Raw genomic sequence first — 22,655 nt, forward strand, 5'->3', positions numbered from 1 at the left:
ATAGAAACAGACAGCGCTAAATCCACAGTGTACTCACAAAGTGAATCACAAATGTGAAAGAGTGCTACATCTTGCGCCAAACAAACATAAGCGAAAGCGCAGCAGATATCACAGGGGGCGCGAGCTGAGAACTTTTCGCTGCCCTCACTTCAAACAGCAAGCCTTCCTTCTCTTTCTGTCTGGATTAGGGAGGATTATTAATATTCTCTGACATTCATAAAGAATCAGGTCTGAACCGGCAAACTGAGAAGACACATGACACTATTCAATGTCTGACACTGGTATTTTAAGGTCTCCTTACATATAAATAGCCATTATTTTATTGGTCCAACAGGGATTTTATTGGTTTTACGGGTCCAATACAGCACTGGGTCAACCGATGATGGGATTATTCTGTATGTTTGTCTAATCAATGTGCTTGTGAAGGCCTGCTTTAAATAATAGTTTTTTTTGTGCTTCCTGTTGTAATGAAGGCTAGCTAGCTAGTAAGACTAAATACTGGTTCAAATCCTGCTCCGATTCGTATGAGTTGAACTAGAGGGTTTACAGTACATTGGTGTTTTAATCTAGATGGGAGAGAGAGTAATCCAGTAGTAATTGTAGTTGTAGTAGCTTTTAGTACTGTAGCTGTTGTAAACTTCACACCCTTAGTCTCAAAAATCACACTAGCAACTGCTTGAGACTTTGGTTTTTAGTGTCCTTGTTTGTGTGTTTTTCTCCCATGCTGAGACGCTGGGTTTGATTCGGACTTGAAGCGCATAGAGTAGAACAGCTGGAGTTAAACTGTCAAAATATTCTCAGATGTTTCACTCTCTTTGTTAGCTGAAAGAGGCTAATGACACAATTTTTGAAATGCTGTAAGTGTACAGAAAAAAAAAAGCAGTAAGTAGCCTTGATAATTTGGTTGAAGAAATTGACTCAGAAATGTTTTAATATAAATTAAATGACTCACTTTTCATTTAGCCTCATTTGTGATTTGAGGCATTACTATGTATTAAGTAAAATATCTGCATACACTACTCTTCAAAAGTCTGGGTTGTGTAGTATTTTAAAGCATTAATTATGAGAGGGCATCTAGCGTACAGTAGCATTGAAGCAGTCAAAATGTTTCTGAGGATTTCATTTGCAGTACATGACATTCTTCATCAAATAATTTAAAGAAAGTTTTCACAAAAAATATTAAGCAGCATTTAAAAAAATAGATATATTTTATATATAGATACATAATATAATTTTTTTACTCTATTTTGATCAAATAAATGTCTTGGCTAGACATTATTATTATTTTTTTTTTTTTCATCAAAAAATATTAAGCAGCATGTAAAAAAAACTTTACTAAGCACCAGATTACCATTCCAATTTTTTTTGGGATCATGTGAAATTGAAGACGAGTAATTGCTGTTAAAATTTAAGTTTTCATCACAGAATAAAGCACATTTTAAAATATATTCTAATGGAAAACTATTAGAAATAGAAATATAACATTTTTTACTCTATTTTGATCAAATAAATGTCTTGGCAAGACTTATTAATATTATTATCATTATTATCATTATTATTATTATTATTATTATTATTATCATTATTATTATTATTATTATTATTCACAAAAAAATATTAAGCAGCATGTAAAAAAAAAACTTTACATAAGCACCAAATTATTATTCCCCATTTTTTGAGAAGTGAAGACTGGAGTAACGGCTGCTGAAATAAAGAATTATGTTCTAACAAAAAAAAAAAAAAAAATTCTGTATTGTAACAGTATATATTAATATAACATTCTTACTCTCAAGTAAATGTCATGGTGAGACTTTTTATTATTATTATTATTTTAAATCTTACTGACCACAAACTTTTGAATATTAGTTAATATTTATTTTTTGTGGTTGTGAAAATTCTGTTCATGTTCTGTGCCAAGCTCCGAAAAGTGAGAAAGTGTGTGTGTGTTTGTGTGAGAGAGAAACAGAAATGGAAAGGTTAGTGTAAATGAAGTGTGTTCCCAAAGCTCTGGATAATGATACATTCAGAGAACACACTGAGAAAGAAGAGACACTGAGCACTCTCTCTGCCTAACCTCTTCATTTGTCTTTCTCCATCTCCAGCATCTCAGCTGTGCTCCTCGCTCTCCTCCCTTCGTGGCCTAGAGCATTTGGCCCCATGTTGGTATGCCCCGTAATGCCATTTCCATTGTGTGTATATGTGCGTGTGTGTTTGAATGGTTGTGTGTTTGAGCGTACAATAATGGGTTCATAAAACAATCTGTTTTGTAATGCCCCTTTTCTTGATGGCATTTCCATACTGTCGCTAGCAGTTGTTCATGCCTCCTTTGGAGTTCTTGCCTGAGGATAAGGTGAGGCTGACCGAGGCCACTGCTTCAGTCAAAGGGATTTCTCCCACTAGTATAACACACACACACATTTATTCTCCATCACACAGTGGAGCAAGAGTCAGAGACCAGAAGCAGGCTGTTTGCTAAGTAAAAAGGAATAGCGCACACACCTACATATACTTCATCATATTCTTAATATTTTAAGAAAATTAAAAGAAGAACCCCTTAGTGAGTTGGTTAATTATTAATTTAAGTGCATAATTTCATTATTAGTCTTTGTAGTCTATGACAATACTGCGAATAAAATCATCCTGCTTTAAAGAAAGAAGGCTGTGAGTTGTTTTGACAATCTCTAAGGGCCTTTTTTGGCAAGGCAATTATTTAGCTAATTTAATTTCCCTGCGAACAGACACATTAACAGAACCTTAAACTGATCTCTATTAAATATCTCATATCTCATCTGTGCTCTGTAACAAACTGCAGAGGCACAACCTCAAAGAAAACATGTAATATTACAGACACATGCATGCACGCACATAGCCGTCTATGTTGTATAAACACAACTTAGTACTGCACCTGCTTACAGACCTACAGGCGAAGAATGGGGACGGCTGTTGACTTAACTAATCTATTAGTGAGGCTGTCTAGATTATCTACAATTTTTATTAAAAAAGGGCTTTAAAGGAGTTGTGTAAGTATTAAAGCATGCTAAAGTCTTAAAATAACTGCATATATGCTAAAATGTGCAGTGAGTGTGCATTTTTGCAATCTTTTAAAGGATGCAAATTACTGTTAATAAGATAAAAAAAAACTTTAATGTGCTTTTCAATTGGATTTATTTGCTTTTAGAATTTTTTTTAGATACAAGAGCATGGCGCAAAAGCATTAAAGGTGTGTCTGAATCCACTATTTTAAGAACAGAAAAATACAGTCTAAGATGGTTGTACTTATTCTCTTAAAGAGTTTTGGGTGTTTTGAGTATAACGTGTATTAAACCAATTATAGTCTCATCTCCCATTCCCTTTAAGAGTCAGTTGTCTTGCACCACGGCACATTTGCTATTTATATGGCGGACTTTGTAAGTGGAAAAACTGAACACTTCACTAGTGAGAAAACACTTCATCTGCATTAGGATAAAGAATGAGCCTCCTCCATTTGGTCTCTTTACTTTCTCTTTACTTTACTCCTTACTTTACTCCTTTACTGTCGAGGATAAGGAAACAGTGTTGTACGCACTCCACTGAAGACATCCAGTAGCCTACATATTTAATTTTGTTTGTTAATTTTGTTTGTTAGAAGCAAAAATTTATTTCAAAACTATTTCAAAATTAATTTTTAATTTCCAGCAAACGAATAAATGAACAATAACAGTGTGGTCAAAAAACATCCAAACACACTTCCTATTGTCCCATATGGTGATGCATACATCTCCAAAACCCCACAGGTGGACAAATCTAAACTTTTTAAAATTAAAAAAATATATAAATATGCATATAATAAATAATACTGCTAATAATAATAACATTATACAAATGAAAATTCTCAACTATTTTAGAAAAAAGCCCCCTGACATGAAGAAGGCATAGAGGCAGTTGTTTTTATATATAATAATAATTTTTGTAACATTTTAATCCTTTATTATAATTTTTTTTATATGTAAAGATGTTTGTATATTGCTGTATGTCCTGTGTGTATTAAGCAATGTGTAAGCATTTGGACCTGCATAGGCGCATAACTAACGTGCTCTGCGCTGAACTTTAGACTAGCTTTTAGTTGGTCAATGGTGCGGTCTATTTCAGTTCCTCAAAATAGCAACGCGGCCAGCGTTGACCAGCACACTCATGAGTCCACAAAGTGGTGCAAATGGCTTTGCTATTTAAACAAAGTGGTGCAAAACGTAAAAGTTAGGGTTGCGCTGGTCTGAAAATAGCAACAAATCACGCAAAATACATCTTGCACCTTGTTGCGCTGGGTGTATGATAGGGTACACAGTGTTTTTTAAAAATAATTTGTCATTTGCTATTTTACTCGTATCTTTAAAGGGTTGGTTCCAAACACATAAAACTTTCAGTCATCACACAAATTAAGATATTTTTTAATAAAATGAGCAATTTCTTGAAAGGTTTTGTAATCCGAAAGCTAAATCTAAACAGTAATAAATATGAATAAAGTAGCTTGATGTTTTTGAAAAAAATATATATCACTTAATATGGTGAACAGGTTAAACATTGTCTTTTATTCATAAATAAGCTTTGATCAGTGAACATGAACATCATCTATCAACATATACAATGATAAGACAATACATGGTTTGGAAAAAAGATTAAAGATGTAGTCGCTCATTAAATAAACCTTGTTTGAACAGAAAACCAGAGAATATGTCCATAATTTATCCTGGTTTAGTTCAATATCGATAGTGTGGTGTATTCTGTGCTATTTTTTAACTGTCAGTCTATGGATAGACTGGGCATCTATGGCCATTGTTTTGTGGCTTTCGCTGTGTTTTTCAACATTCACATTGTGTTGTCAAGACTATGTGTCAAGTTAAAAATAGTTCAGCTTAAAAACGTGTCTTGAGACCCCTGCATTGTGTTCCGTTCTGTCTTTTTTGAAGCTGTTTTTGAACACAGAATGCGTCCTGTGCGGCGGCCCCTTAGAAGTGCACTGGACAGAGTCTGGTGGACCCAATTATATGGGGCTTCAGTCAAGCCAAATAGTTGTTCTGTCAACCCGTGTGTTTTTGCACATAAAAAAATCAATATCACACGTATGGTGCCCATACGTGAGTATATATAAAGCCAGTACAGTATATTTGGACATATATATGGTATACACACCTACACAGAAGAGAAAATTCTGTTCACGCAACTACATCATATACCCACGCAGAGACAGCACATGAATACAAAGCGCATACAAACACAATCTCTTCAGCACAGCCAGGGTTACCTACAATGGACCGCAGCGTAGGTACCAGAGAGGGTTACAGTCAGGGCTGCCTCATGAATTTATTATTGAGGGAAGTAAGAATCACAGAGAATGTTTCATGGCTAAGTCAGCGCTCTGCTATCCTGCATCAGACCTTCTCTGTGAATGTTTCATGTCATGTTTGATCTACAGAAGTGTGATTATATTCTGTCATAAACATGCAGGGCCGAATGCGCTGTTTACGTGGAATCAAAGAGAATATTTTCCGTTCTTTTTTCTTTGTCAAGCGAGATGATCGATACACATAAACTGTGTAAATTGTGAAGCTGCAAAAAGGTGATTGAGGATTTTGACAGAGCCCATTAGAAAGAGCAATAAACATCAAATGCCACGGCAAAAGAGAATTACCTCTATGCTGTTTAATTAGTGTAATGGTTACATTAACTTATATATTTTAATTGTCAATTAAATTTGAATCTGAAATGATGCATTGTGCTTTTAATGAGCTTTTAATGAGTGCAGATCTCCATTTTTCTAGCACTTTCCGTTCCCCAGCAGGATAGACGTGCAGTCGAATTTGGAAACATTGGAAGGGTTTTTCAAAGACAATGCTTAACACCAATTAAAAGGATATTTTTCACAAATAAACAGCTTATGACTATTAGTGTGTAGGCTCCTGATGGGTTTTTCATTGCAATGGGACACGGCTGAAGCTGGAGCGTGATAGTGATGCTCCAAAGCTTGATGTGTGGTTATGTGTGTAAACTAAGTGTGTGTGTGTAAACTAAGCTGTGCAGGTTTGGCTGATGGAAATCCAAAAATGGGAAAAACAAGCATATTTCTTCTACAGAACAACCCAAAGTGTATGTGTACAAGTATAATTAGATATGTACAATTATATTATATATCTTTAAGCAATGTACAGTGCACTAAGGTGCAAAAGTTTGCCTTTTTTTTAATGTTTTGAAAGATACTTATGCTCGTTCTGCTTTTATTTGATTAGAAATACAAATGTAATACTGTACAGTAAAATAATTAAAAATAACTCCCCATATAACAAAATTATCTCATGCGCATTTAAAAGTTAAATTCCAATAAATCTTATAAATGCAATGACTAGGGCTGCATTTACACTGCAGATCTTGATGGTCAATTCCGATTTTGTGACTGTATCTGTTTTTTTTTGACGACCCACTTACATTATCTTTAAAATGTGACCTGTATCCCTTTGTCTGCATTTACACTGCATATGGCAAAGACGCAATGACCAGAAAAAAAAAGAGTGGGCGCTGACTGACAGCTGATAATAAGAGCGCTTTTTTTTTTTTCTCCATTCCTGTATTTAATCTTTTCGTAGGGTTTATTTATTTATTTTATTTTTTTTAAATAAGTTGTTTTGCTATAGTTATGAAAGAAAAGTTCTCATTTGGCCATCTTTTTTTATTAATTCATTCATTTTCTTTTCAGCTTAGTCCTTTTATTAATCCGGGGTCGCCACAGCGGAATGAACCGTCAACTTATCCAGTACATGTTTTACGCAGCAGATGCCCTTCCATTCGCAACCCATGGGAAACATCCATACACACTCACTCACACTCATACACTATGGACAATTTAGCTTACCCAATTCACCCATAGAACATGTCTTTGGACTGTGGGGGAAACCGGAGCAACCGGAGGAAACCCACGCAAACGCATGCAAACTCCACACAGAAACGCGAACTGACCCAACTGAGGCTCGAACCAGCGACCTTCTGGCTGTGAGGCGACAGCACTACCTACTGCGCCACTGCGCCACCCGACATGGCTTTTTTGTCCTAGTATATGAGATTTAAGGATTTAGGACTTTTCTGAAGTCTGTTCCAAAACGAACGTGTCAGAGTTGATGTCATTCGCTACAGTTTTTAATGACACGCGACTTGCATTGACAGGTGAAAATTTGATCTAGCTGCTTACACTGCAAACACAAGGACACAGATTGGATTCCTATCAGATAAATTTCCACATATGAACAAGGCCTGAATCTGATTTGAGTAAATCGGAATCAATGTGATTTTTTTTCTCGCTTGCACGTACTGTACATGGGGCATACCCGATCTATGCCACATGGGAGAAAAAATCGAAATTGGGTCACTTGAACCATGCAGTGTAAATGCAGCCTAGGTGTCTTCTTTTTTGAGGCTTTTAAAAGTTAGATACAGTAGTTAGTTAGTTGCTTTATGCATGGTCTTGTGATGGTCACAAGCAATCATCAATTTCAATTTGTAATTTCCTGCAGATTGAGAGCCTCATATGAAATGATGTGGGGTCCCATGAGGAGCAAAGATAGCTGATTACAAATCACATACTTCCAGGTGGTCCATCCCCAAACGGGCATCTGCCATTGAGAAGAGTGGGAATGCTTACGGATAACAGGTATTATAGACCCCCCGCTGTATGATTTTATAACCTGGGGTGTATGTTTGTGATCCAGGAAATATGATCCATAATATGCACAGCTGCATGGCATTCCCAGGAGATGTTGCTTAAGTATCTTGTCATGTTTGTGAACCCGCTGTACTGTATGTGTGGATGAAAAAAACATCATTATTAGTTGTAGCATCTCTATGCCAGAGATACGAGGTCCCAAAGAGGCTGTCCTCTTTTTCTCTCGTAATCATCGTCTCAATGATAGTGATGATGAGGAAGACGAGGAAGGGCAGACCTAAGCTACCCGGGTCTAGGTCTCCTTTAGCTCTTGAGGAACACGCTGAGTTAAATTGGAGGAATGAGATGTTTCTCTCTCCACTAAATTGAGGCTGTTTGGAGTGAGAGGCTCCATTTGGAGGAGTCGCATTTGAACCATTACGCCTCTTACCTCAGCAGCAGGAGTCAGAGTGTGAGATGATAAAATGAGTGTGTGTCCAGTGGGTGTCCTTTCTGTCTTTCTCACGAACACTTTATGGTACATATCATTTACTATAACACACTTGCGTGCGCACACACATATTCCGCTGTGCTCAATATCATTTATCATCAAAGCTTTGCAAATGAAAGATATATTTGGCTGATTTTCCCTGTTCTGCGGCTTGGCAGTGAGCTAAAAGTCTTCACGCTAGATTTTTACTAATTTCCCCTCTCTCTACATCAATTGTTGATACATAATTTAAAGGCCCAGTGCTTCCATTGATTGAAAATGAGATGAACATTGTAGCAAACACAGCACTGCCTCCAGCAACACCCCCCTCCTCCCCACAAAACCCTCCGGCAGCCATGTTGTGCCGACAGTTGCAGTTCCCTTAAGCTTAAATCAGGTGGGAGAGCTGAAACTAGCATTCGCTTGAGAGAGAACAGCAGCACAGACGCGAGATGACAGCTCAACGAGCATGTGACATTAACGCACCTTGATATCACAAAGCTCTCTGGCTACGAACAGGAAAATCTGTTTGGTCAGACTTAAATTTAGTCACATTTAGGATGTGGAAGGCAAAAAGAGAGGACGGACGAAAATCCATTTCAATTTGTCAAAACAAATGTATCACCGCTGCTGCTTGCTTGACATTTCGCCCTTGTTGCTACAGCATCAAGGGACAGAGACATGTCTCTGCAGTAAAAGACATCTCAAAGACATTGTTTGCTACATTTTTTATCGTATACAAGTACACCATTGCATCACAGCTTGCGTAATGCCAAAAGATGGCAACTTTACGACTTCATTTAATTAGCTTAGTGATCTTCCATCCAAAGAGACAAAAGCTGACTGAAGTGTAATTGGATAATGTAAGGTGAAATGAGATAATCTCTATTCTTAATGCTGTTTATCGTTGCATCTAATAGCCTTAATTCGACCCATTTGTACATAAAACACTTAAGGGATGCCTAAGTGCTCTCTCCCAGACAAAAGCATCATTCTGATTGGATTTGCATTAGAGATTCATATTTCGCTAAGAGGTTGTGTAAAACCATTAGCTTACCTCACCTTGTGCGAACCTAAGGCCTGTTTCTTGTGTACTTACTGTACTTGCTCTGTGTTTTAAGAAAACAAAAGTAAATATTGTACTTTTAACTGCTAATTGAAAATATGAAAAATATTGGAAACATTCAGGCCCGTGGCAGCCGGGTGACAGGGGTGGTTTTCTTTTTTTAAAAGGTTAAAAAACTGCGTTTATAGTGACATTTAAAAAAAATTTTTTGCTGGATTAATTGTCATCAAAGATTTAGAATAAAGAAATGTTTTTTCAAATTTTTTAAATCCAAATTTATTACATTACTAGTATATATCATTACAATATACACTCATCGGCCACTTTATTAGGTACACCTTACTAGTACAGGATTGGACCCACTTTTGCCTTCAGAACTGCCTTAATCTTTCGTAACATAGATTTAACAAGGTACTGGAAGTATTCCTTAAATATTTTGGTCCATATTGACATGATTCAGATGTGGCTACTGAGAACGTGAGTTTCTTCACGCGCAGTGCTGCAATTTGTCACGTGCAGTCACGCGTAGTACTGCAGCAGCAAAGGCTGCCCTTTTATTAAAAAAAAACAAAAAACTTTTTTGTGCTTTACACAATAGCCACTAGGTGGCGCAAGGAACAACCGCTTTTCTATTGACTTTCAGTTGTGGATAGTTTTTGTCACTTTTTTTTTACTTTTTGTTTAAAAGGTGTGTTTGTGAACGAAACATGCACGTTTAGATGCATGTATTTGTATGTGAGAGACCGGGCAAATGAGCGCTCTATTCAGCTGTCGATGCCGTGAGTGGCTGGGTTTCTTTCTTTCTTTATTTTGGAGATAATAAATACATATTTGTATTCAAATATGAATACAACAGAAAGACATAAAACTTTACAAATTACGTGTCCACTTTTGTAGGTTCAACACAATAGCGTCATAGATCTAGATAAATAGCCTAAGCTAAACTGAAATCATTTAAAGATACAAATAACAGATATAATAAAAACATTACATAAACCAATATAAAACAAACAAAGGCTATAACAATTAAGGACTATACAGTATAATATAAATTAATTAAACCATTTTAAGCCATTTTGAACCTTATATTTACAAAGGTCTATCTGTAAAAAAGATTTTAGAGGATCTGAGCGGTATTGGTTTACCGGCTAGCAAGCGCACGACCATGGAGCAGAACACTTAGCAGAGCGTCACACCGCTCAGCTCCGCTAACATGCTCTGGCTACTACAGTATACCAGTTCAGTATGTTCACTATGTTGTATAACTGCCCCCTGCTGCCATGTATTTCTTGTGTTAGACCATGTTGTGCTGTGCTGCACATTACTGCAGTACCGTGTGAGATCACTTTAATTCACTTGACACTTTTCCATTTGACACCTCAGTCACTTTCCTCAGTCAGAATTTAGCCATTTTAATAACTAAAAATTAAAACATGTATGTTGTAAGTTTTCTTACACAGCTGGATTTTGGACTAGTGAAAAATAATTGTTTGCATTAGCCAAAACTGATTAGCTGAAGTCACGCTGAAGCGACAGCCAACAGGATCCCACTTGTTCTTAAAGCCTTCTTCAATGGGTTATTTTCACATTTATTATACAATAAGATAGTGGCGACACGGTGGCACAGTGGGTAACACTTTCACCTCGCTGCAAGAAGGTCGCTGGTTTGAGCCTCGGCTGGGTCAGTTGGCATTTCTGTGTGGAGTTTGCATGTTCTCCCTGTGTTCGTGTGGGTTTCCTCCGGGTACTCCGGTTTCCCCCACAAGTCCAAAGACATGTGCGGTATGCTAAAAACTGACTATAGCATTTAAGTGTGTGTGTGAGAATGAGTGTGTATGGGTGTTTCCCAGTGATGGGTTGCGGCTGGAAGGGCATCAGCTGCATAAAACATATGATGGATAAGTTGGCGGTTCATTCCACTGTGGCGACCCCAGATTAATAATGGGACTAAGCTGAAAAGAAAATGAATGAATGATATAAGATATAATGTTGTTTTATCTAATGCAAAAACATTGTGAGCTTCATCTGCAATTGTAAAATACAAAGGTACAACTATTTTACAAAAACGAACTAAGACTATGGATTTATTACAATAAAAGTCATGTTTTTTTGTATAGGATATAAACTGATGTTAAAATGCTTAGGTTTGGATAGTTTGGCGCCATCTACTTGACCAAAAACTATATATTGTATAGTTTTTTTATTGTATATTGTTTATTGTATAGGTATATTGTAATATTATTATAATTTATATAATATTGAGCCATTAACCTTAGTTTTCAGTATTAAATGATGTTTGTTTCAGAAGTATTTTAATATGCTGATTTAATGTGCAAAAATATTACTCATATTGATGGATGATGAAAATGGTTGTTCTGATTAATATTCTACTCTTTTAACAAAAACAAATCTTACTGATTTAATCATATTTGCAAGAGTTTGTGAGATACAGAGCTCCAATTATAAGAAACTCACATGTGCTGTTTTGTGAAATACCTTAAATGAATGAAACTTGGGGTTATACTGCTGAACTTTTAGTTTGTTTTGTTTTCTGCTTTCTGAGTTCCATAGGCACTGATTAAGTGTGGGTTGGCACATTGGTAACATCAGTCAAACTAAACACCCAATGATTTCACCAACTCACACCCTAGTAAACCCTATACAGTAAATCCATCTAAAATTATGCGTCTGTATTTTGCTGTGCCAGGCTGGCGACAGCTGGAAGACACAGGAATCTCCCGCCCCCGTTCCCCCACTCTGCTGTGCTGGAGCCTGGGGCGTGTTGGCGTGTAGCCTGTAGTGTGTGGGCTGTCTGGGAGGAGTGTGCATGTGGAAACGAACGGAGCCCCTGTAAATCTGGGACACCCCAACGAAGCGACGTCAGACCCCGCATACTAGATGACAACACTGGCAGCCACCCCAGGGAACGCTGAGATCCCACGCTCACTTGGAACTGCTGGAGCTGCATGGAGCCAGTGGCTAATGCCAAGTTAACCGCAAGGTAATATTTGTGACTAACCTCAGTAGCACTTCGTGGGTTCGCAATATTGCTAGAGAAAAAAAAGAACAGTAAAGTTTGCAATAATGGAAATGTTGGCTGGATTTTATTGGAATTATTGCCGTTCAAGCTTGATTCAGGATATTATGGATAAATGCTGACTCACTTGGTATATAAGAGGGCATTTTAGGTGAATATTTTGAATCTGTGTTCATTGGTGATGATGCCACTGGTGAAGGAGGAAACTGGTTTGCTGTTCAGTTTAGCATACAAAGGATGTTTTCACACCCGCCTTATTTAGTTCGATTAACTCGCACTAGAGTTCATTTTCCCTCTTGGTGTGGTTCAAAAAGCAGACCAAAAAAGCATACCAAGAACTCCTTGAAGAGGTGCTCTCGGCACGCTTTCAAACAAACCCTGCAGCGGTTCGTTTGTGGTGAGAACATGATCCGAACTAAAACAGACTCAACTGTATAAAAAACTGCGCCTTTTTGGACTAATCCAGCTGCCGTAGTCCGATGCGCTGTCCCATCTTATGGGGTGTGGAGGAAAAATATTTGTTGACAGCGTTTTACCAACAATTTTAAACAGAGAGACAGAGGAAAATACATTTCCTGATGGATCATTGGTATTATTTCCGAAAGATGACCATGTCGCAGTTTAGCTAAATTAATTCACGCCTCCTCCTGAAGTGACTTACCATGCGCCTTTGCAATGCATTAAAACATTGTTTTCCAACTGCAGCCACACTTTATTCTCGAAATGTATAGTTTGTCCAAAGTGATGAATACAAACTATTTAGTATACTATGACCAGGGATACAATCAGCCAGCACAGTCATCCCTCCTAGTAAAAAGCGACATTTTGTGTCTGCCGGTTTGTTTACTTGCGGGAGTTCAGTTGGCCTTTTTTCCGCACGTTAACTCTGACCAATCGAAAAAGTAGTTTAGGAAATACATTCAATAACATCTGGCAAATGAGTGATGTTGATTTTGTCACATGACTGCATTTTAGTTCTTTTCAACTGGTTTGGACCAAAGCAGTCAGTGTGGTGTGAAAAGGACCCAAAACGGCAGGAAAATGCTACAATGTATCATTTGTTGTCCTTGGTCCAGAACAAATGAACCGAACCACAGATGTGAAAGCACCTAAAGATGCATGAGAATGAAAGCAAAAGGGATGAATGTGAGCAAAGAATTCAACACCACAAAAAACGTGACTGCTGGATCTTTGGTATTATTTTAGTAAGTCAGACCTCTAAGCTAAATATTTAGTTTTTTTTTTTTTTTAATTTCTGGCAAAATATAAAAAATATAATTAAAATCATTTTTTGAAATCCCAAATTTAAATAGGCTTGATAGTTTCAGAAAAGGAGTTAGTATTTTGTTTGTAAATGATCACATTTAGCAAATTAACTTTTGCAGAACAAGGTGAAAGAACACTTTGTTTCCCAGAATGCATTACCTGTGATGAATTATTTTTAAAGTGCAGTTCAGTGGTGAATTTCCTCCTCCTGCCATTCTAATTCAGATTTTCTTTTGGATGTGGCCAATTCAAATTCATACTCAAAAACTATAAGTTGGCCAATTTTTGATTATGATTGTAGCTAACCAAACACAAGGCCATGGCTCCAACTCCGATACAAGATTGCAGCAAATATCAGCAGCAATTGGAGGAAAAAAATAAAGCCAAATTTTCCCCATTCACATTTTTATATAACCCAATAGAAAGTAAATAGCCTTCTCTGAAAAAACAAAATGATAAAACAGAAGGTGATTTGTTTATTCTTGTGCTTATGTTTGTCAGCGGCTGTGTGATGGTGACAGAAAGTTCATTGTCAAACAATGTAAATGAGGTCTGAATGCTTTACCCTGAATAACAACCTATCATTTACTTTGTTTACTCCAGGCTGAATGTGGAACACATCACGACGTCGAATTATGTGAGGAAGTTGGTGTTCCCTGCAATCACTACGGTAGCTAATTCTTGCTATTCTATCAGACTTTCCCCCAATACCAATTTCACCTGTACAATTTTAGCACTTAGACACCCTGTTATATGTGTTTGGTTGTTTTAATTCAGCCTTATGCTGTTTTTAACAGAAAATGACAAAACATGGAAAACAGTTCATGATTTATTTCTAAAGCATCAGATAAACACGGCGCATGTTTGACATGGAGATTTTTCACACGTTCGCAGCAGTCTAACACTTACTGAGGTGTTTCAAACCTCAACGTGCTTTTGCAAACATCAAGCCCAATGAATTTTTCATGCCACTACATCTGCTTTTCCCTGCAGTTTTTCATCAGTATGATGGTGTGAGTTCCAGCACATCTGCCAAGGAATGCTAAGATGTCTTCCTGGTTTTAAATCACATGCCATCCTTAATTTGCTAGTGGGTGGAGCAGGCTGCTCTCCGGTCAGTATAGAGACACGAGTCATACAGTATACGCTTCCGCATTGATGTCAGCTCAGCTTGACGGCAAGGTTAGCATGCGCTAAGCTTGGCAGCAGACCGCGGACACCGCGTTCGGGTCAGCAGCATGACAGATGGTTGGGTGCTCGCCGTACGAGTGGGTTGTGTACCTGAACAAGCAGTCGCACAAAGCAGCTTTGATGTAAGCTACATAAGTGTTAAACACAGAGTGAACTGATAGCAGCACCGCCGCTTGTGCCAAGCCATTAAATACCAACAATGGCATCTGCGGATTGGGCAAGTAGGGGAAAATAATGAAGCAAAATGGCAGGCGACAAAGCAGGTTGGGAGCGATAGCATTTGCCGCTTGCTTTTCTGCTACACAGGGAGAGGCCTAAACCGCAGGGGGGGTGGGAGGGTGGTGGTGGTGTGATGGGGGGTTGACGCTGTTTCTCAGAAGCCATTTTTAATCGTGAGGTAATTATTTACTGCTTGAAGAATATGAACAGAAGATTATCTGCAGTCGCTCTTTTTTTCCCCTCCTCTCCTCATCAGATGGAAAATCACAGATGCAATCAATTCACGTCCCTGCCTGAGTGTGTCCTTTTTCTGCCGTATCATTATAAACACAATTGTGTTCATTTTCACGCAGAAAAAAAGGATCTGCAGAGCTGGAGAACCTGACAAGTATCCAATTCTTTTCCCCTTTCTAACTGCCGCTCAATCAGTCTTTTCCATTTTGCTTTGTGCTGATAGCCAGAAGCGTTAACACTTTCTTAATGTATTCCATTAAAAGTTTTCATTCAATATGATTCCTGGCTCACAGAAAATCACCATTACTCCCTATGGGCTATGTGTTTATCCTCACTATTAGCACAGAATGGGTGTTGCTGAGGTAGCAACACTGGGCTGGGGATGTGTGCATTTAGAGTAGGGGATTTTCAGCTTGATTCAAACCTTTAAAAACAAAGGCTTTCCGCTAAGTTAGCAGCATCGCCATCTGCTTTATTCGGCATCTCGACACAATCCTTGCGGTAATGACTTCTGAAATGCTTTCCCCACTGTGAGGAATGTGATAAAGCCGCTTCTGCTGACACTTTACATAATCGCTGATAAATATTGGCCCACTGTCTCTTTTAATTCACAGTCTACAGAAATGAATTATTCTTGGAATTACTCTTTTGTGCAATGAATCAACCAAAAAAGAAACAACTAATAAATAAATAAATATAAAATACAATTAGTGATGTGTTTAATGCTGCTTTTTCAGTAGACTACATATAGTCTATACTAGGTTTCAGGGACCTATGTGTGAGAGGGGTGAGATTACTTATTTATTCAACCTTAAGATTATTGCAAATTTCTTTCGTTTCAAATGCAAAGGTCACATTAAAGGGGTAGTTTGCACCAAAATCTGAATTTTTCACTATTTACTTACCCTTCACTTGTTCCAAAGCTGTTTGAGTTTCTTTCTTTTCACAAGAAATGGGATACTTTAAAGTAAGCTGAAAACCTGTGACCATTGACATCCATAGAAAAACAAGTACTATGGAAGTCAATGGTTACAGGTTTTCAGCTTTCTTTAAAATCTTCTTTTGTGTTAAACACAAACTGTTTGAGTTTAAACTTAAACAGTTTTGGAACAAGGGAAGGTGGGAAGGGATGACATTTTTCAGTTTTGAATAAACTATCCCTTTAGCTGTGTTTTGTTTGCAATACGATTAAATTTGTTAACAGTAGATAACTGTATTTAGTGCAATAAATATTTCGTCCACTGTTAATTACTTTTTCATTAGTTCAATTTCATTTATTTTACATTTTCAATAAATCATTTTTATTTATTTCACAAACAAAAAGTGTGAAATACTCTTAACATGGATTTACATTTTTTTAAAATTGGTATGTCACAATTTTCAAAAGCAATCGGTACATTTTCAAAACTCTTAGTACTTATATTACAGATCATCAAAAGTGCCCTTTTATCAAACATTTCAGCATATTTTGAGTTGTGTTCAGTACAATACACATAATCACAAAACATCCTTTTCACTACACAAAATAAGTGTTTCATATAAAATAAATGTTTCATACACAGTACCTGCCTTACATAAAGCTATCCCTATCAAACTTTTGGTTTGCATCTATTTTCATTCAGTTTAATGCATTTGTTTGTCATTTAATTCAACTTTTTAATGTTTAATCAATGAATCTTTTATTGTGTCCATAGATTTTCTGATTGTTGTCTGATCATTTGTAAGTTATAAACTTTCAGTGATACCAATTACCAATTACACCTGGTGATCACAATTAGACACATATAAGTAACTTGCAAAGTAAAATAAAAAATGTATTCACTGTAGTGTAATATAATTTTCGCATGTGTATGCAAATGATTTGATGTGTTCACATATAGAAATCTGATAAATGGAATATAAGCAAATTACATAAATGACATACAAGTTCATATTTGGATTTCATATATATTACATGCAACATATTTCAAAATATAGCAAAAATGGCTGTTTACATAATTTTGTCAACCATTGGAATTGCAAATATGTTTATCTATATTCAAATATATGTGTGCATGTGTGTAAGCAGGGATTTGTTTCAATGTTTTTTAATATCTCCTTTATAGCATATTTTATATATGTGAAATCCAAATATGAACTTGTATGTCATATACAGTTGAAGTCAGAATTATTAGCTCCCTAAATTACTAGCGCTCTGTTTATTTTTTCCCCCAATTTCTGTTTAATAGAGAGAAGTGTTTTCAACACATTTCTAAACATAATAGTTTTAATGACTCATTTCTAATAACTGATTTATGTTATCTTTGCCATGATGACAGTCAATAATATTTGACTAGATATTTTTCAAGACACTTCTATACAGCTTAAAGTGACATTTAAAGGCTTAACTAGGTTAATTAGGTTAACTAGGCAGGATATGGTAATTAGGCAAGATGTTGTATAATGATGGCTTGTTCTGTAGACTATCTATCTGTAGACTTAAAGGGGCTAATAATTTTGACCTTAAAATGTTTTTAAAAAAAATTAAAAACTGCTTTTATTTTAGCCAAAATAAAACAAATAAGACTTTCTCCAGAAGAAAAAATATTATTATATATACTGTGAAAATTTTCTTGCTCTGTTAAACACCATTTAAGAAATATTAAAAAAAGAAAAAAAACATCTAAGGGGGGCTAATAATTCTGACTTTAACTGCATGTAATTTGCATATATTGCCATATATCAGATCTCTATATGGGTTCTTTGATCACGTTTTCATGTTATATAAACTTTTAAACAAAAATATAGGTTTTGTCAGTTTGCTGTGATGGCTGTGTATACAGTTTTACAGAACAGTAATATTAATTCAGCACTGAAAGAAATTTGAAATCTGTATCTTGTATTTTTTTTGCGACTGAATGAACTGATTGTTAAAAGTACTATGTTGAAAAAAGATCTTACTGTTTTGTTTTGGTGATTAAAGCAAATGTTCTAAATATATATCACAATAATCTTGTGTTCTGAAACAATGATTATGTGGAATGAAAATATGTGTACATACAATGAAATCAATGTTACAAATGTGATCAGTTTAAAGTTTTGTGCTAAAAGATGTGACAATGTACACTGTTTATGAAAATATTACCAAACCAATAAAAAACTGTAATATAGCCCAAAGTAAAACAGCCTTAGCAAGATCATTTCCATTACAGAATGAATGGTGCATTGAAATTACATGTGGATCAACTGTAAGAAGTTGTTAGTAGACTGGAAATGTGTTTTAAGGGATTTTGCTATCTAAAAGAGAGTGCTCCTTGAAGAAACATCCATGCGTGTATGACTACATTAAATAAAAGATTGAGCCTCAGGTCTCCAGTGCATTGCACGTACAGCCAGAGGTCAGAAAGAAGATGATGAGAGAGCATGTGTGCATTTGAAAGTGCAAGAAGAGGAAAGAGAAGGACGGATAAACAATCTAGGGTGGCACTTTGGCAAGCGGGAGTCACCCGGGCTTGACAGGGCAAGAGGAACAGTAGCCGTGGCAAACGGTACATCACTGCATTGCATCTCATCAAAGCTGACAGGAGCCAGGGAAAGAAAAAAGGGAAAAAAAGAAGAAGCCTGTCTATTACGTGCAAAGGCCCAAAGCTTCTCACCTTGTCGAGGGAGCCGTCTCTCGCTAGCTTTTCAACTGCTGTGTAAAAGGCTTGCTCGAACGTCAGAATTCTTTGAAAAGCTGAGAAGTGACTTCACGCCGACGTCCAAACCCTATAGATGAAAGTCCTGCGGAGAGCTCAGGAAGGTTGATCTGGTCAAATATTATGACATCGGGGTTCAGATGTAATCTCTGATGCCCCACAATCTATTTTGAATCCCAGACAGCAGCTAATGACGGCAGCAGACAGAACTCGCTGCCTCCTTGTGCGCTCTACTTTTACAATGATCAAAAAGCGATTTGTTAGCTTAAAATTCTGAACTGGGAAATTGCGCCCCTGGGATCCCAGAGCAAAGAGTGCGGTACAGGGAAGAGCTGTGTTCATGATGCACTATGTGTTCCTGAGCCTGAACAAGGACTAAGTGGTAAGACAGTGAGTGATCCTGAGTAATGTTATGTTATCTTTTGGCTAACGCAACCAGCTATTTAAAAAAAAAAAAAAACACGTTCCATTTGGTGTATGTGACCATATCCCGAGACTTTTCCACATGTAAGCACTGAAAAAGGAGCATGTGTCAACTCTCATGATGATGATTCTAATGACGATTCTGTTGCCCAACCATCTGACTGCCTGGCAATGAAATCCTGCAAAACCTGTGGTCAAGAGCCAAGAGTCTTTCTCTCCCTCCGTCTCTCTCTTTTCCCTTTTGTCTCAAAACCAGTGGCTTTAGGCCTGGCCCTGTTTTAATGAGATTATCCAGAGCGAAGTGTCACTAAGTAGGATATAAAATGGAGGCCATTATCTGGCATTATTTCTGAGCAGCCTCCCCATCCATCTGCTTACCACCCACATAGTCACTACGGTGGGATTAGAACTCTTATTAGCAGGGGAGTGCTGCTTAAACACCTCTATGTCCTCTTTTTCTCTTCTCCTTTCTCTCTGGGCACTGTAAACAATAGAATAGCCCCTCTGTTTCCAATGTTTCCAACTCCTGAATTGTCTTGAAATTTAGGTATGACGATATACAAGTGTAAGAGACAGATACAATGACACAGTGATTGTATTGTGAGACCAATTTTGAGTAAAAATTAAAGATGCTTTACATTTTATTATGAGTGTATGTTTTATTTGTATCTTTTAAAGTTATTTTAATTTATTACTTATTAGTTTATTATTTTTTATTTATTAGTATTATTTTAGTTCTTTTTTTTAGATCAGATGTGCTTTGTACCTTGTTACGTTTGAATATATAATTCGCATTTTATAAAGTAATACATCTTTGTCTAATTACAATTATAGATTTTTAATAAGCACTGGTCAGAATAAACATGTATTATTTTTGACATCTGTTAAACTAAACGATGATGAAACATTATTTCACATTTTATTTTATCTTGGATATAAGATGCTTTCTTTACTACCTGACAACAGTGTTGTCGTCGATCCCAGTTGTAAGAGCAACAAATAATAATGACTTCTAGTTGATTATTTGGAAAAGTGGCAGAAGGTAGATTATTCCGATAGATCTGATTAACTTCATCCCAATTATCACAAATCCTGCAGAAGACCTATGGGAACCTGCATGGACCCACGATTCTTACAGAAATCAGTCAAGTTTGATGAAGAAAAATTCATGGTTTGGAGTTACATTCAGTATGGGGTGTGCGAGAGATCTGCATATTGGAGGCAACATCAACAGCCTGAGGTATCAAGACATTTGTGCAGCCCATTACATTACAAACCACAGGAGAGGGCAAATTCTACAGCAGGATAGTGCTCCTCATACTTCAGTTCCTGCAAGCAAAGAAGGTTAAGGTGCTCCAGGATTGGCCAGCCCAGTCACCAGATATGAACATTATTGAGCATGTCTGAGATAAGATGGGGTAGGAGGCATTGAAAATGAATCCAAAGAATCTTGATGAACTTGGAGTCCTGCAAGAACGCTTTCTTCACCATTCCAGATGACTTTATTAATACGTTATTTGAGTAAGTGCAGAGATGTATGGATACACAATATTCATTCTTTTTTCACTGCACCATGACTTTATATTCTATACTGTACATTATTTCTGTTAAGTGACAAGACTTTTGTCTAAGCAAAGTAATCCTTACTGTGAAAGTAAAAAATGAGACATGATCATATATTACTTTGCTAAAATAAGCGTAGACTAGAGGCTTTTTCCTTTTTACATAAGCCACTTCTGATACCAAATCATCAACTAGAAATCAAGTTATTATTTGTTGTTCCTAAAACTTGTATAGGTGACAAGACTTTTGTCAGGAAGTGTAAAATAACTAGAAAATTTTATTTGATGCAAGCACCAAAACCGGTGAAAGTGTGTGTTTTTCAGTGTTTTTGTCAGTAACGACATGTTTTTTTCAGCAACTATTATTCAAATATGCCATTCGTTCTTCTAATTAATTTGATTAACATTTTAATCAATCGGCAGCTACGTTAAAAGCTAATGACTCCTCCTGTTCTAACTTAATTGGCTCGCATCCCAAAGTTTTGCTTTCTAACTAACCTATAATACCCAAGACATTGCATCCCTTCTGCCTCCACTACACAGTTCATTATGCAAATTGAATGCAAATGTCTTTTCAGTTGTCCCACTTCCTTATTAGTACCTGTGATTTTGTCTCGAACCAGCTTGCAGGACTCGATCTCGCCAATGCTGCCGAAGAGGCTGCGGAACTCTTCCTGGGTCATGTTCTGGGGCAGGTAGTTGACGATGAGGTTGGTCTTGCTGTCATCATTAGAGCCGCCGGTCTGCATGGGCGAGGGGCAGCTGCGGCTGTTGCTGGAGGGTCCGTTGGCTGTGGCGGAGTTTGGCCCATTCGTCACCTGAGGCTCCATGTTGCTGATTATCTGCAGACAAAAGACGAGTTAAAGGACGTGTCATTTGAAATGTGAGCACTGATTACTTGAAAACTTGATCTTGTACACCCACTGTAAAGAACTAATATTTTAGCATTGGCTAATCTGGTTTACATTATTTTGAGTAGAAAATCAGTAACGTTATTAACATCCCAAATAAAAGGGGTTTGGAATAATCTGGTGTATGCAGCTGTAACTGAAACTATTAGCTGTGAAACCTCACAGACTGACTCTAAATAATACAATGCATGACACACTTACTGAAAAACTGTTTATGCATCTCTAGGCTTTCAGTACCTTTCTTCCTCCCTCCCCCTCACTCTATCACTGATATTTTTGAGTTTGGCTGAGCGTTTTGATGGTTGGCTCAACTTGACAGTAACAATGTGAGCCCTTCAGCGTGGAGCGACTGTCATGGCGAACAGCGTTTGCCACTGGTTTAGCCGTGCGCTTTTAAGAGCAGGTGTTTGAAGAGAAGCTTTTTGGCCCTGGGGAAGAAGGAACAGAAGAGGCCCCAGTCGGTGCTGCTTTTCAGCCTCAAACTTTTTTTATTTCAAGATTGCTCCACACTGCAGCTAAATGTATTCATCCATTTGCATAAAGGATGTTTGTGTGTGAGTGCATGTGTGTTTAATTTTGTCACCCGACTCAATTTGAGGGGGCTGGGTGACATCTAGAATCGTGTCATATTCTGACTGTCACGAGAGTTGAAGATATGAGTGAGCGTGTGTGTGAGAGCAGATTAGGGGGGAAATCTTCATGCTTGCAAAAGCAACACTGCATGAAATTTTCTCAAGGGAAAAAACAACCGCCGGTGGTGCACTTTCGCTTCGGCTTTTACACCTTTTTTAACACTACGCTGACCTTCTATGACTGTCTGAATGGCCATAGCAGAACCTAAAATGTGTCCTAACTAGACATGGTGTGAAAAAGGAACAAAACATTTAGTTGGCCACTTCACTTGGAATCCCCTCCC

At 37.2% G+C, this 22,655-nt stretch overlaps 1 protein-coding gene across 6 annotated transcripts in view; it reads right to left on the bottom strand.

Annotated features, from left to right (window-relative positions):
• elavl4 (ELAV like neuron-specific RNA binding protein 4) overlaps positions 1-22,655 on the bottom strand; it is a 111,138-nt gene that overhangs the window by 40,827 nt on the left and 47,656 nt on the right. For all 6 annotated transcript variants that reach the window (XM_056463890.1, XM_056463887.1, XM_056463886.1 and 3 more), the window contains one exon: positions 21,430-21,670. In XM_056463890.1, coding sequence (XP_056319865.1) covers positions 21,430-21,670 — 241 coding nt within the window. The remainder of the gene's footprint in view (positions 1-21,429; positions 21,671-22,655) is intronic.

This window comes from Danio aesculapii, chromosome 8, assembly GCF_903798145.1.
Source record: "Danio aesculapii chromosome 8, fDanAes4.1, whole genome shotgun sequence".
NCBI lineage: Eukaryota > Metazoa > Chordata > Actinopteri > Cypriniformes > Danionidae > Danio > Danio aesculapii.